This window comes from Heterodontus francisci, chromosome 24 (genome assembly GCF_036365525.1).
Source record: "Heterodontus francisci isolate sHetFra1 chromosome 24, sHetFra1.hap1, whole genome shotgun sequence".
Lineage (NCBI taxonomy): Eukaryota > Metazoa > Chordata > Chondrichthyes > Heterodontiformes > Heterodontidae > Heterodontus > Heterodontus francisci.
The window spans coordinates 50,102,617-50,116,745 of record NC_090394.1 but is presented as its reverse complement, the minus strand read 5'-3'; the positions used below and the strand labels follow the sequence as shown (position 1 = coordinate 50,116,745).

At 40.2% G+C, this 14,129-nt stretch overlaps 1 protein-coding gene across 1 annotated transcript in view; it reads left to right on the top strand.

Annotated features, from left to right (window-relative positions):
• rgs11 (regulator of G protein signaling 11) overlaps window positions 1-14,129 on the top strand; it is a 145,724-nt gene that overhangs the window by 95,293 nt on the left and 36,302 nt on the right. Inside the window, exon 9 of the mRNA XM_068056849.1 lies at window positions 6,873-6,941. Within this exon, the coding sequence (XP_067912950.1) occupies window positions 6,873-6,941 (69 nt within the window). The remainder of the gene's footprint in view (window positions 1-6,872; window positions 6,942-14,129) is intronic.

Here is a 14,129-nt window from a genome sequence, read left to right as displayed (position 1 = left end):
TAGACATCATTAAGGGTTATGAAAGGGTCACAGATTATTTCTCTTGGTTGACAAGACTGGAACAACAACGACAACTTGTATTTATATAGCATCTTTAACATAGTGAAACATCCCAAGGTGCTTCACAAAAGTGTTATCAGATAACAATTTGACACCGAGTCAAGTGATAAGATATTAGGACAGCTGACCAAAAGCTTAGACAGAGAAATAGGTTTTAAGGAGTGTCTTAAAGGAGGATAGAGATGTAGAAAGGCAGAAAGGTTTAGGGATGGAATTCTAGAGCTTAGGGCCTAGGCAGGTGAAGACACGGCCTCTAATGGTGCAGTGATTAAAATTGGGGATGCACAAGAGGCCAGAATTGAAGGAGCATATGGTCTCGAAGGGCTGGAGAAAGTTACAGAGTTAGTGAGGGGTGAGGCCATGGAGTGATTTGAAAATGAGAACTTTAAAACTGAGGTCAGTGAGAACAGGGTTGGTGGTTGAACAGGATTTGGTGCAAGCAGCAGAGTTCTGGATAATCTCAATTTTATGGACCGAGGAAGATGGGAGGCCGGCCAGGAGATCACTGAAATAGTTAAGAATAGAGGTAACAAAAGCACAGATGAGGGTTTCAGCAGCAGATGAGCAGAGGCCAAGGCGGAGATGGGTGATGCTAAGGAGCTGAAAGTAAACAGTCTTGATGATGGACTTGTGGTTGGTAGCTCATCTCAGTGTCAAATACTAAGGTTGCGAGTGGTCTTGTTCAACCTCAAACAGTTGCCAGGAAGAGGGATGGAATCGGTGGCCAGGGAGTCAATTTTATGGCAGGTACTGAAACAATGGATCTGATCTTCCCAATGTTTAGTTGGAGGAAATCTTTGCTCATCCAGTGCTATATATCAGATAAGCAGTGTGATGAAGCAGAGTTAGTGGAGGGGTCGAGAGGGGTGGCGGTGAGGTAGAGCTAGGTGTCATCAGCTCACAAGTGGATCCTGATGTTGTGGATTGGAACGTGCATTTTATGTTGGTTTCCATTTTTGTGATGTTGGAAAGAGGACGATGTGATGGTCAATGATAGAGGAAGGGAAAGGAGCTTGGGTCTGTTGGTGAATTGAGAGGTGTGGTTGAGGCCACTAGTATCACTCATCAATTATTTCATCAAGTAGAGCCTGAGCAGAAATAGGCTGTCTATGTTGAAGACTTCATCCTCTTCCTGATTCTCCACTTCCTGTTACTCTTCCCCCTCCTCCACTTTGCCATTCTCCTTTCCCTCCTCCTCCTCATACACCTGCTCATTAGCTTCTTGCCTGATGAGTGGTGGCAAGGGCTGTTCCCTCATAATCAATGTGTTACAGAGCATGCAGCATACTATGACAAATCTTGATAGCTGCTCAGCTGAGTACTGCAGGGGTGCTCCAGAGTGGTCCAGGAAGCAGGAGCGTTGCGCGAGAATGCCATTGGTATGCTGTATAGTGTTCCTTGTGGCAACGCAGCTCCCATTGTAGACCTGCTGTACACATGGCCATGGATTCCGGACCAGCAGCATGAGCCACATCATGAATGGAAAACATTCATCGCCCAGTAGCCGGTCTTTGACTTGCAGTAGTGGGTCAAATGCAGCTGGCACAGAGGACTGCCACAGAATTAAGGAATGTGTACTGCCAGAATAATGGGAATTGGTCTGCATGATGCACTGCCTGTGGCTGCACACCAGCTGCACATTGAGGGACTGGAATCCCTTTTGGTTCAGACTTCACATGAGACACACGCAAAGCAATGAACAAGTAGTCACTTGCACCCTGCAGCATGGGAATGGCTGCAATCTGAGCGAATCCTTCTGCTCATGCCACCTGCTTGTCTCTGGCAAGAGGGAATGAGATGAAGCTGCCTCTCTTTGTATAGGTAGCCTCAGCCTCATTGCACCTCCCTTATGCATAAGTGTAGTAAACTGCGAGATATTGCTTATATTTCTAGGGGAAACAGTGGAGTAGTGGTAAAGTCACTGACCTAGCAATCCAGAGGTCCAGGCTAATCCCCTAGTGACATGGGTTCAAATCCCACCATCGTGGCTGGTGGAATTTAAATTCAATTCATTAATTTAAAAAAAAATCTGGAGTTGAAAGCTAGTCTCAGTAATGGTGCTATGAAATTATAATTGATTGTCGTAAAAACCCATCTGGTTCATTAATGTCCTTTAGGGAAGGAAATCTGCCGTCCTTACCTGGTCTGGCCTACATGTGACTCCAGACTCACAGCAATGTGTTTGACTCTTAACTGCCCTCTGAAATAGTCTAGCAAGCTCCTCAGTTGTCAAGGGCAATTAGGGTTGGGCAACAAATGTTGGCGTTGCCAGCAACACCTACATTCCATGAAATAATTAAAAAAGCAGCCTGGAAGGAGTCAGACACGTTAGGTTAAGAGTCATGGTCATCTTGACAGCCACAGGCAATGCCATCCATGACCTGTTTTGAGGTTGCAGTTGTTAGATTTCAGACACACGTTTTAGTGAAGCGAAGGCATCTCAAGCATTGGTTGTCGCTGAAGTTTGAGTTAAGAGAATTGCTCTGTAAAGATCTTGGTGGATATGGTCTCCTGCTGAGACCCCTTCTCCTCCTCCCTCTTCTAGCAGCTTGTCCTGCTCTGTGTGGCCTCTCTTCATTCTCCATCATGCTCAAATGCAAGAGGAAGGTCTATTAGGCCACATATGTCTGGAAGCAACTTGATTCAGTACAAATCTATTAGCCACAAAAATAGTACTACAATACCAGCCAGACCATTCCCTGTAAACTACTGAAACTTTAGACAAGCATAGGAAATTTCCAAAAATGTGTAGAATTGCTTCAACAGCTGGAGGAATTAATCAAGCAACACACCTTTAAGTAGTTTATAATGTCTTTAAGTAATGCTGATGGGGGATACTTCATGCTGTTTATTGATATCATAATCTGCTTGCTCTTCATGCTACTGATAGTCGTCTGCATGCATGCAAGCCTCTTTGCCAAGATGGTGTCTGGCACACTTCCCATTGAATGCATGTACGCACATCTCGGATGTCATTTTCAAGCATTGGAAGGCGGATTAGCGCCTAAAAAAAGGGAGCTACAGAGCCCAATTTCTCACCCCCAAGCACTAAGGAATTAAATTGTTTCTTGACAAAGAGGAATATTAAAGACGGTGAGGAGCAAGTAATGTAAGGGTATTAGATCCTCAAGGGCAATTAGGGACGGGCAATAAATGTTGGCATTACCAGCCATGCTCACATCCCATGTATGAATAAAAAAATGGTGCATTTGGAGAAGATATACTGACATAGACTTGAGAGGCTCTCTTTTTTTGCTGTACCATTCTATGATTTTAATTCTAGGTATAATCAGTGTAAATAAATGTTCCCTAACTTCCTCTTTCTCATTCTGATTCTTAAATTTGTGCCCACTCATTACTGCCACTCCAACCAATAACAATCAGTTTCACTCTATCATAATCATAAACTGATCTCTATCAAGTCACCCCTTAACTTTCTCAGACTCAGTGAAAAATGTCCCAATTATCTAAATATCTTCCTATTATTTGGGTATAAAACCACTACTATTCTAACCTTTCAGATTCTTTCTCTGTGTGTGTGTACACCTTTAAGAGATGTGGCTATGTTATCAGGCCAGCAGTGTAAGAGCTATGATGTAACACACCATGTAACTTCTGGGTTTGGGGGAGCAGTCTTAAGTAAGTACTGTACTGTGAAGACCTATCTGAATATGCAGAACCATCTTTAAAGAGTCCACATTACTGCATTACTGATCCCATCTTGAATGGTCAGTGCTTTGTGTATAGTAACTAACACAGAGGTTAGATAACATACAACACTTTCCTGGAGCATTATAAATACTCTGTTTTGCCTATATGGCTTATTGGATAAAGATACAACCCATTGCGTACAAGGTTGCAGATTCCATTTCCACTGATCCAGGCAGGGCAGTAGTTGGAACACTATGGTTAGCCTCACTACTGTTAAACTGGGCCTGGAGGTGGGGGAATGGGGGTGCGATTCCGCCGAAGTCCCAACTTCTGCTTGCTGTTCATTGCCCTCCTTCTGGAAGTGTGATGTGCATGTGGATGACAGGCGACCAGCTCAGATAAATAGCCCGCTAACACTTGCCATCTAAACTCAAACACCTATCCAGGAATGGCCACTTAAAAAAGCTTCCAGAGAGTTGCTGGGCTCTTTCAAGATGCTACTACGTCCCAGCAAGAGTCAGTGCCTTCAGGAGAAGAAAGGAGATTATTGGGATGAGGAGTAGTTTCTCAGTTGTGAATAATGTCTAACTGGTGAAAAGTTAAAGAATTGATTGACTTTTTGCTCTATATTTGCATAAACTGTCAGAAAAGACAGCAAAAGTGATACAGTAATTTAATTTTAAACTCAATTCCTTAAGAGTATTCTGATGAGTAGTAAAAGATACTTTCTGTGAATCAAATCAGTGTATTTGTTTGTTAGTAACAGTATTAATGTTTAAACCAACATTAAAAATTTTTTGATGCTGCACACTGTCTCTTAACGCACAGTCATGCACTCCTGGCTCACACATTCATTCTGAACAATTCCCCTCTCAATCTCACCATCTGCCTGAATCACTCGCAAAATGTTGAATGGATTATTCTCATGGAATGGAAGTGCGGAACCTAAAACATGGAAAGGAATAACTTTAATTATATTACACTGGCAAATATAATACATATTGGGCTTGGAATTTTCCAGTGATCAGCTGCAGGATATTTCTTAGTAAACTGCAGCATTTTCTTCTATAATAAAAGCAAAATACTGCAGACGCTGAAAATCTGAAATAAAAACAGCAAGTGCTGGAAATACTCAGCAGGTCTGGCAGCATCTGTGGAGAGAGAAGCAGAGTTAACATCTCAGGTCTGTGACCTTTCATCAGAACTGGCAAAGGTTAGAAAAGAATACGGTTTTAAGCAAGTGAAGTGGGGGGAGTGGGGAAGAGAACAAAAGGGAAGGTGTGTGATAGGGCAGAGGGCAGGAGAGATTAAAGGGCAAGTATGTCCAGGGACAAAGGCAAAGGGAGTGTTAATGGTTGTAGTGAAGGACAAGGCATCAATCCAGAGAGACTGTTTTCTTCTGTTTTTCTTCTGCAGAATGAGGGGGAGGGAATATTACACATCACTGGAGAATACACATCATGTGACAGATCTTAAATTAACCCCATTATTTGTACCTCAAACCAGAGATCAACAAAGACATTTTCTATGTAACAAAGGGAATCATTTATATGGTAATAATTAACCCTTTCTGCTCCAAAGCACCAATCAGCAATATCATTCATTTAAGGGCAGCCTGAACCATGCACACTCTTTAAACCAACGAAACATACTTTGTATTTCTAATGAGATATTTCAGAATGTTATCTGCGTTGTGAGATTCATCATTATTTGAGTGTAGTTTATCTTCCACTTGCCTGAGGTATCTCCTTCACCCAGTGTGCTGTTTACTGATTTGCATTGAGGTCCATTTAAGGACTATTACACCAAAGAGCGCCCCATTGAAAAGGTAAATTTGAACAATATCGTTTCACGAAAATGTGAGAATTGGTTCATTTGGCCACAGTACAGATTGATAAGTGTAATTTTGCCTGATTTGCCAGATTTTCATCAGCTAGTTTAAACATTCCACAATATATTTTTTAACAATAAGTTTTCATCACTTTTTAAAATTTAAAAGCAAATTATTTTCTAGTTTTCAATTTTTTCTTTTGCAAAGGAAACATGACTGGTTAACTAAAAAGCTTTTGAAGTTCAGTGACAACATGCTGACACCAGGAGCAGGCTTTTGTGTTTTGGGTTGGGACCATAACGTCAGGGCTAAATGGGGGTTCCGACCACACACTGTCGGGAGCAGTCACTTGGCAGTGATTTTCCCAGAATTGGCTAATTAGTGGCTAGAGGGCATGCTTGCTGTCCAACTAAGGATGGCAGGTGGGCTCTTGAAGCTGGAGGGCCTAGAGGAGGCTCTCCAGCATGGAAGGAGCTGAAGTCTGCCACTGCAGGTAAGGGAGAGAGGGGGCAGCTCCATCTTGAGCAACTTTGAATAAATTGAAGTAAAAAATGGCCACAACTGCCAGGCCACCACTGCGGAGTGGAAACCCTTCCACAGGTGGCCAGGTGGGTGGGGAAGGGCCTTAAAGTCTGCCTGGAGCGCTTGCTCCTTGGTTTGCTACTGGGAGGCCGCCCCCAGGCAGCTGGCCTGTTCCCAACGCCACGGGGGGCCCTCAGGCTAATTGAAAATTCCAGTCAGCCTCTAATAATTGGCCTATAACTTACCCTAATTAGCTACCCATTGCTTGCAGGAGCGCAGTCCTTCCGCCTCCAATCCCACCTCCGGGAAAATGGCCCAGAACCATGATGGTGCTGGCAAATTGGCACCCGCAAAATTATGCGCTCGCCTGCCTATGTTCTCACCCCCATATCGGAGCAAACATTCATCTAGATATTTTGTGACCGACCAACATATAGTCATAGGATGAGATAGATTGCAAAGGTAGAAATCTAAGTTTAATCAGTATGAGATTAAGTGCTGATACCGGAACTGAGGGTTCAACAAAGGGGTAATCTTTTACGTGCTTTCAAATCTCAAAACAGCTGCTATATAAATATTCCATTCTCAGATGTCAAAATTGAGTTTGGATCATAATTTTGAACTGCTTGAGCTTTGGTGGCTTGCAAAGTCCTATGATCTCTTTTATTTTCACTGATGTTCAATATCTCTCAGATATATGTAATGCTCATGTTACTGTGCTATTAGTTTAGATGTGGAAAGTACAAATGTGTTATTTAGCATTGTATTTAAATTTGTTTTCTAAGAAGAATTTTATGTGTATTTCCAGCCTGGAGCTCTAAATATCATGGAATCTGCCCCCAAAAGAAATAACATCCACACAACAAAGGTCAAATTGGTAAGTATTTTATACTTTTCAATATTCTTCTAAATTAGCATTGCGCAATGGTATTTAAAGATGGTCAAGTATTTATCCAACTCCCTTTGAAAGTTACTATTGCATCGTTCTTTCAGATAGTGAATTCCAGATCATAACAACTCACTGCATTAAAAAATTCTCTTCTCTTTCCCTGGTTCTTTTGTCAATCTGTAAATCTGTGTCCTTTGGTTACTAAAAGTTTCTCTTTATTTACTCTATCAAAATCCTTCATAATTTGAACACCTCGATTAAATCTCTCCTTAATATTCTCTGCTCTAGAGAGAAAAATCCCAGCAAGTATCTGCACATAACTGAAGTCCCTTACCCATGGTAACATTCTAATAAATCTCCTCTGCTCCCTCCGTTAGACTGGTTAGCTCAGTTAGCTAGATGGCGAGTGTGTGTTTCAGAAGAATGTTAACAATGTGGGTTCAATTCCAATTCTGGTCTGAGGAAGGCAATGGAAGCCACCTCATGTAGCCTCTTCCTTAGACATGTTCATCTCTCCTGCATGGAGAGAAAGAGCAGAGGACATGCCTTTGGGCAGACCACCATGGCACAGTGCTCCCTCCATCAATCCATTTTCTACTAATCTCAGCAACCTCTCCATGGACACACCTTGCTGAATATTTACACATTGCCCCAGCCTCATACAGAACTGTCTAGAGCACACCGACAATATTTTAAAATAAAGCCTTCCCAGGCGCCCGCCCTTTCCCCAATTCCCCCACATTACATCTCCTTTCCTCTCACTGAGCACTTCCTGACCCCAGGCCCAGTAGAACTGAAGCTCCTCCTCCCAAGCCCCTGCCTTAAATCCAATCCTACTGCCTCCCAGCCCAAACTTCCGCTCAGTCCTTTGCACTTTCAACCTCCACTATATTCACCTGTGACCTACCAACAATACATATACTTGGAATTTTTGCATGGGTTCTTCCAATTTTCCACCCTAACTTAGGTAGAAACTGTATTGAAATGAGGTAAGAACTGTTTATGCACTATCAAGGGTTTATCTCCTGGGTTTACACTGATCCACCACCAGAGGAGATTAGAAGAATTCCATGGAAATTCTATCCCTTGATCTTCAAGGTACAATATGCAGATACGTCCCTGGACCGGAACAATCTCTTATTTAATAAAAAAATTAAACTCTTTCCTTAGTGATCAAACATCAAATCTGCCTATAAATGTCAAAGAGGTAGCATTAGCATCAGAGGGCTGTAGTGCACTCAGACACCCTGGTGTATCTTCATGAAATAAACATGAAAATATACTTCATCCCTCACTACTAAACCATTTAACATTTTATCAGTGAGCAACAGTAAAGGAGATCACATGTAATTAAAAGTCTTGTCCTGCTGGTATCTATTTGCTGTGCTCATAGTGCATGAAGCAAAATGCCAATTATCTCAAATTTAATATTCACTTCAAAGCAGCCAATTAAAAGCCACTTAGACATTTTTATCATCGCTCAAAAATAAAATCTCATTAATAATGATGATCATGGAACTATATCGGATTGTGGCAAAAACCCATCTGGTACACTTATGTCCTTCAGGGGAGAAAATCTGCCTCCCTTACCCAGCCTGGATTCCATGTGTCTCCAGACCCACAGCAATGTGGTTCACTATTAACTTCCCTCTGAAATGGCCTAGCAAGCTACTCAGTTGTATCAAACTGCTGCAGAAAAGTCAAATAAGAATAAAACCAGATGGACCACCCAGCATTGACCTAGGTATCGAAAATGATAAAGGCACACCCTGCCCATTCGACCCCGCAAAGTCTTCCTCACTAACATCTCAACTACTTTGTTTGATTTCAATACAAAATGTGAGATAATTCTCTCCAGCGAGTGGGAGATAGAGGAAGAGAGTATGATCAAATGATTCAAAATCATTTCTACTTTTCCTGAGGATTCTGCACACTGGTACCATAAACATTTGGTGAACAGGCCGCTGGACAAATTAAATCACAATCATATCACTCTAATCCTCTAAACCTCTTCTCTTTATCTTTAATAATATATGTTCCGCCTTTTGTAACCATCCTACTTCACAATTTTAAGTAAATCATCCACATACACAGCTTAGCAACATCAGTAATTATGCAGGATTGAAATAGAAATTGGAAGGATTTGCTTTATTTTTATTACCTTCCATTTGATATGCTTTGTACTTCCCTATTTATTTTGCTATGGTTAATAATGGTCTATGCTCCACATGTGGGAAAAGCAGCAATGGTTTATTTTTGATTCATGATCCATGCCACCAACCTCGGACAGAACTACTTTGCAGCTATCGTGTAACACCACCAACAGATATCAGGCCTAGAAATCAATCTTGATGATTATGAAGGGGATGCAGTCAAATGTATTTAAAACAATCACCATAAAACATCAAAAACATAAACGTTAACATTACAATACACAACTGCAACTCAGTTTGATACATAAAAATATCAAGAATTGCCAAAGGAAGCAGAAGAAACTCACATTTTGATCTTTTTTTTCAGCTTCTTCCTCTCTCTAGAGATTTTTCTCTCTGGTTCCTGCTACTGCTTCTCTTTTCTTTTTCTCCCATTCTGTCCCTCCTACCTCATGGGGGCACATATTCAACTTGCCACCCAGGTGTACAACTGGTATTGCAGAGCAGTGTCCACTGTAGAAACTGCTGGAATTTAATTTCCATTGAAATCAATCAAAATGAAAATAAGGCAGTTTCTAGAATGCCTGGTCAACCCACAACATAAGTTTTATACCCCACATTGAAAATCTATTCTGTGTCTTTGAACATCAGGACTATTCTTCTGGCTTTTGATTCTATATTTCATCATTTACTACCTACTTCTCTTCCCAGATTTTACTAATGTACTCCTAACTTTTGTCCTGCATTTCATCAATTTTGTTTTGTACACTTGCAGAAACCTCTTTCATCACTTGGGACAATGGAATTTGCAAGAAGATTCAACTGGCAGCATAGCCCAACTCTGGCTACTCCAGAACACATTCTAAAAACAATATGTGCACCTTAAGATCAATATAAAATTATTTCATTTTTTATAGCTGTTGAACATTGCTTACAGTCAAGCAAGACATTACTTTGTTTTGAAGGGGAAAGAAAAAAAACTATTCCAATTAACTTTCATTTAATAATCTACAACAACCATTTTTGATGTTGAATCATTGAAATAATTTCACCAGAGAATAAAAACAATTTAACAACTATTGAAAATGGCTCAATTATTTTGAGGAGTTTATTAGTGCCCTTTTTAACCAGATTAAATCACGGTACTTACAGTTATTGTTTAGAACATATTAGAAAACTCAAAATATTATTTTTATTTGAAAGTTTTTTTTAAAAGTTCCGATGGCTAAACAAAGGACTCTTTCTTTTATCAATATTCTTCCTACAGTCTGCTAAAAAAAAAAGTATCTTAAAGCAAGCAGGTTTTTAGGGTCTCCCAAGCAATTCATGGTTTTGATTAGTAAAAGGAAACATCCACTTTGAAAGTTTACAGTTTAATTAACATGATTAAAAGTGAATTTGTGCTAGAAATAAAATATTGATGGAAGGTTCTGTGTATTCAGTTAACATTAATCAAGGTCTAGATTTCACTTTGAAAGTATGCTGTTTAAATTACAACCAAAGCCTTTGCCAAATACACCATATGTTCTGCTGTGCTGAAAGGAAATCAGGCTTCTTAGCATTTTATTCTTTTCAACCAGCAGTACGTTCCTTCCGACAGTACATCCTGTTTAGAACTGCTGTGAGCAGCTTGGAGTCAAGAGTTGTGTTGCATAACTTCCCACAGAATGTACATTATATTTGTCCATATAAATTTAATATTTAATTAAATTAATGGTTATTAATTATAATTATAAGATTTTTCAACAAGAGGATCTGTGGTAAATCATGTGGGCCAATGTTCATATGCGGATGGATGTTTTAAATGGTTAAAAAATGGTGCAAATTTCTACAGAATTGTAATAATTCCTTCAGTCAGCCCATTATATAACATCCTTATTAATAGTTTGAGGTGGCTGGTGAGAACAGTAAATTGCATGTAGGTAAGATTTAAAAGGGAAGTGAACAATTAAAGGGAGGTGAACAATTAAAGGGAACTGTCTTTCCCACAGGACAGAAATTCATAGTCTTTGAAAAGCTCAAAGGCTATGTCAATCCATTGGCAAGCCTTGCCAAAGTTGAACAGTGAAAGACATTTCTGTCAAAAATGAACGAAAAGGAGATCCAATATGCAGGAATAAGTCTGCAGGCAAGTGACGGAGCAGTCTGGACCCAAGTTTAGTGACTGTTGAAGTGGAGGAAATAGTTGAAGTGCATGAGGTGGTTGTGAGGAGACTTGCCGTACATCCCATTCCATGGCACCATCCTCATATCTAAAATGTAGCATGCCTAGAAGGTGACAGAAACAAGTTTGAGTCTGCAGTTGATCAGTAATGTCACTGGTTGTGCCAACTCTAATGTTGCCAGTATCCTGTCAACAGATGCTCTGCATTTGAATTTCTGCTGGCCCAAATCTGTGAAGATAGTTCCCTGTAGTCATTGCCACATAAATGCAACAAAGCTTGCAAATTTCGTATCATCTTGGCAGCTGCGGTCACTCAGGCCATGCCTTCTTTCTTGCAGTGTCACTGAAAGTATTCCATACTGTGATTGGAATGCTTCTGATAATAAATGTTCCAACATTATAGTCAATTGAGCATTCATGTATCTTATTGGTGCCATGAGTCCTGCTGTCCCATTTTTATTTTGGAATTGGAACAACTGCATTCACTAATTACCTGCCAAAGTGACGTCAGGCCATCTCTGTTTGCTGATGCGGGTGTGGGCATTAGCAGATGGGCGCAGAACATTACTCATGCAGCCTGACCTGCCTGGAATCAATCTTTTATATTTCTCCTTTGACCAAACACTTGAACAAGGCTGAATTCCCATTGGCAAACCCAAATGTGGCAGTAAATGTGTTGGGAGATAAAAAATCAATAGACACAAAGGCTTATTGAGAACCAAATGCTTACAGAAAGATAAAGATAAAAAACTGCCTTAAATTGTTGAATGAATCGTCTTACTGGGCTTTTTGATGTATTGCAATATAGAGCATAATCCCTCATAACCATGGATATCTATTATAGATCTACATGATAGCTGGAACTTTGTGCAGAAGGTATATTTACATCACCTCCACATCATTATAATACTATGAAACTGCTGCCACCAAGCACACTGGAACATGAATCATGCACAAAAAGAGAGTCTCAACATTCCGGATCTCCCCCAGTTTATTCCATGCAATGAAGTCCTGTTAACTGGTGCACATTGTTATGAAAGTACTGCCATTTTTTATTAAACTTGAAGACTTGTGTTTTAAAACTCTAAAAAGGATTCCATAGATGCTGGACTTTGTACTTTTTTTAAAAAAAAAGGTCATCATAAGGTCTTTTGGACTTGGTTTGCAAACTACTTACTGGAAGTCACCTGTCTTCAGATAATTACCCAGCAGGGGTTTTTTGACTTTGGGGAGATGTTTACAGAGAAGTGGCAGGTTAATATTTATAGTGGTTAGGAGGCTTGATTCTTGAGATTGTTTTGGGTTTGTTTTGGACAGTCAGTTGGAGTTTTAAAAATCAGTCTGAAGGACAAAACCCCAGCTCAGCCTATTCAATCTCTTTGAAAAACCTGTCAGCCTTTCATCTCTTTGAGAAGCAAATATAAGAAATCGAGAAATTGATGGTACATTTGTCCTGAAAGGCCTGCTTGAAACCCCTGTTGCTGCATTTCTCCTGAGACACTGGAAGAACCTGTCTGATAAATATTCGATGCCGCCTGAACGAATTGTTCCAGAGAAAGTTCCCAGTGGTAGCCCTCTATGTGTATTTGGGACATCAAACCAAAAAAGGGACAACTGACATCTTTCCATATCTTCTCTTTTTTCTTCAAAAATTAGCAAGTATTTGGCCAAAATATTCTTTTTTGTCTTTTTTTTTGTAATAGAGCTCTAAAAAGAAAATCTCTTTTTTCCGATTAACCAGTGAGTGTGAGGGGCTAAGCTAAAGGGGAACATTCATATTTCAATCTGTGTGTTAATGCTTTGCTTCATTACTGGTTATGTCTTGTTTTATAATAAACTGATAATTTTGTTGTTTATTAAAGAAACCTGGTTGGTGTATTTTATTCTGGGATAAAAATAGACTCTATGATTGAGCGTATCGGTAACTGGATAAACATTTAAATATATGTTGTGACCTTTGGAGAAGTGGCACCAGAAAAGTCAGTGCACTCCTCCCATCTCGGTCGTAACAACATAAAGATGTTAATTACATGAAAATTGGCCCACAGAGTCCACAGGCGATCTTGCATTTCATTGGACTGCGCAAATTGTTAAATTATTTTAGACTGGGGCGGCACAGTGGTGCAGTGGTTAGCACCGCAGCCTCACAGCTCCAGGAACAGGGGTTCGATTCTGGGTACTGCCTGTGCAGAGTTTGCAAGTTCTCCCTGTGACTGTGTGGGTTTTCGCCGGGTGCTCCGGTTTCCTCCCACAGCCAAAGACTTGCAGGTGATAGGTAAATTGGCCGTTGTAAATTGCCACTAGTGTAGGTAGGTGGTAGGGAATATGGGATTACTGTAGGGTTAGTAGTATCAATGGGTGGTTGTTGTTCGGCACAGACCCGGTGGGCCGAAGGGCCTGTTTCAGTGCTGTATCTCTAAATAAATAAAATAAACTGAACTCTTCTTAATGATTAGACCAATCAAGGATAACCATTCAGAAAAGTTGAAACCCCATGTCTAGAGTTGACCAGTCTGTGTAATCTGTAAGAAAGTTTAAAAACACATGAACCTCTACTGATTGTAACTAATCTCTGATTTCTATTCTTTTGCATTTTTTTCCTGTCAAGTAAGTATTGATGCAGTCTTAAAACACTTCTGTTGTTAATGTGTCGTGACCGCTAAATCTCTCAGTATTTCATAGCAGTAGAAAATCTATTTTATATTTTAAAAAAGTTGTCATTGAGAAAATTTATTATTGCATGCTTTGTTGATCTTATGCCTACATGAAAGAAGAATTGACACAGTTGCACCATAAATAGAAATCCCACCTTGGCCCCAATTTGCAATATTTTGGGAGATCTACTAAAGTGCAGTTTTT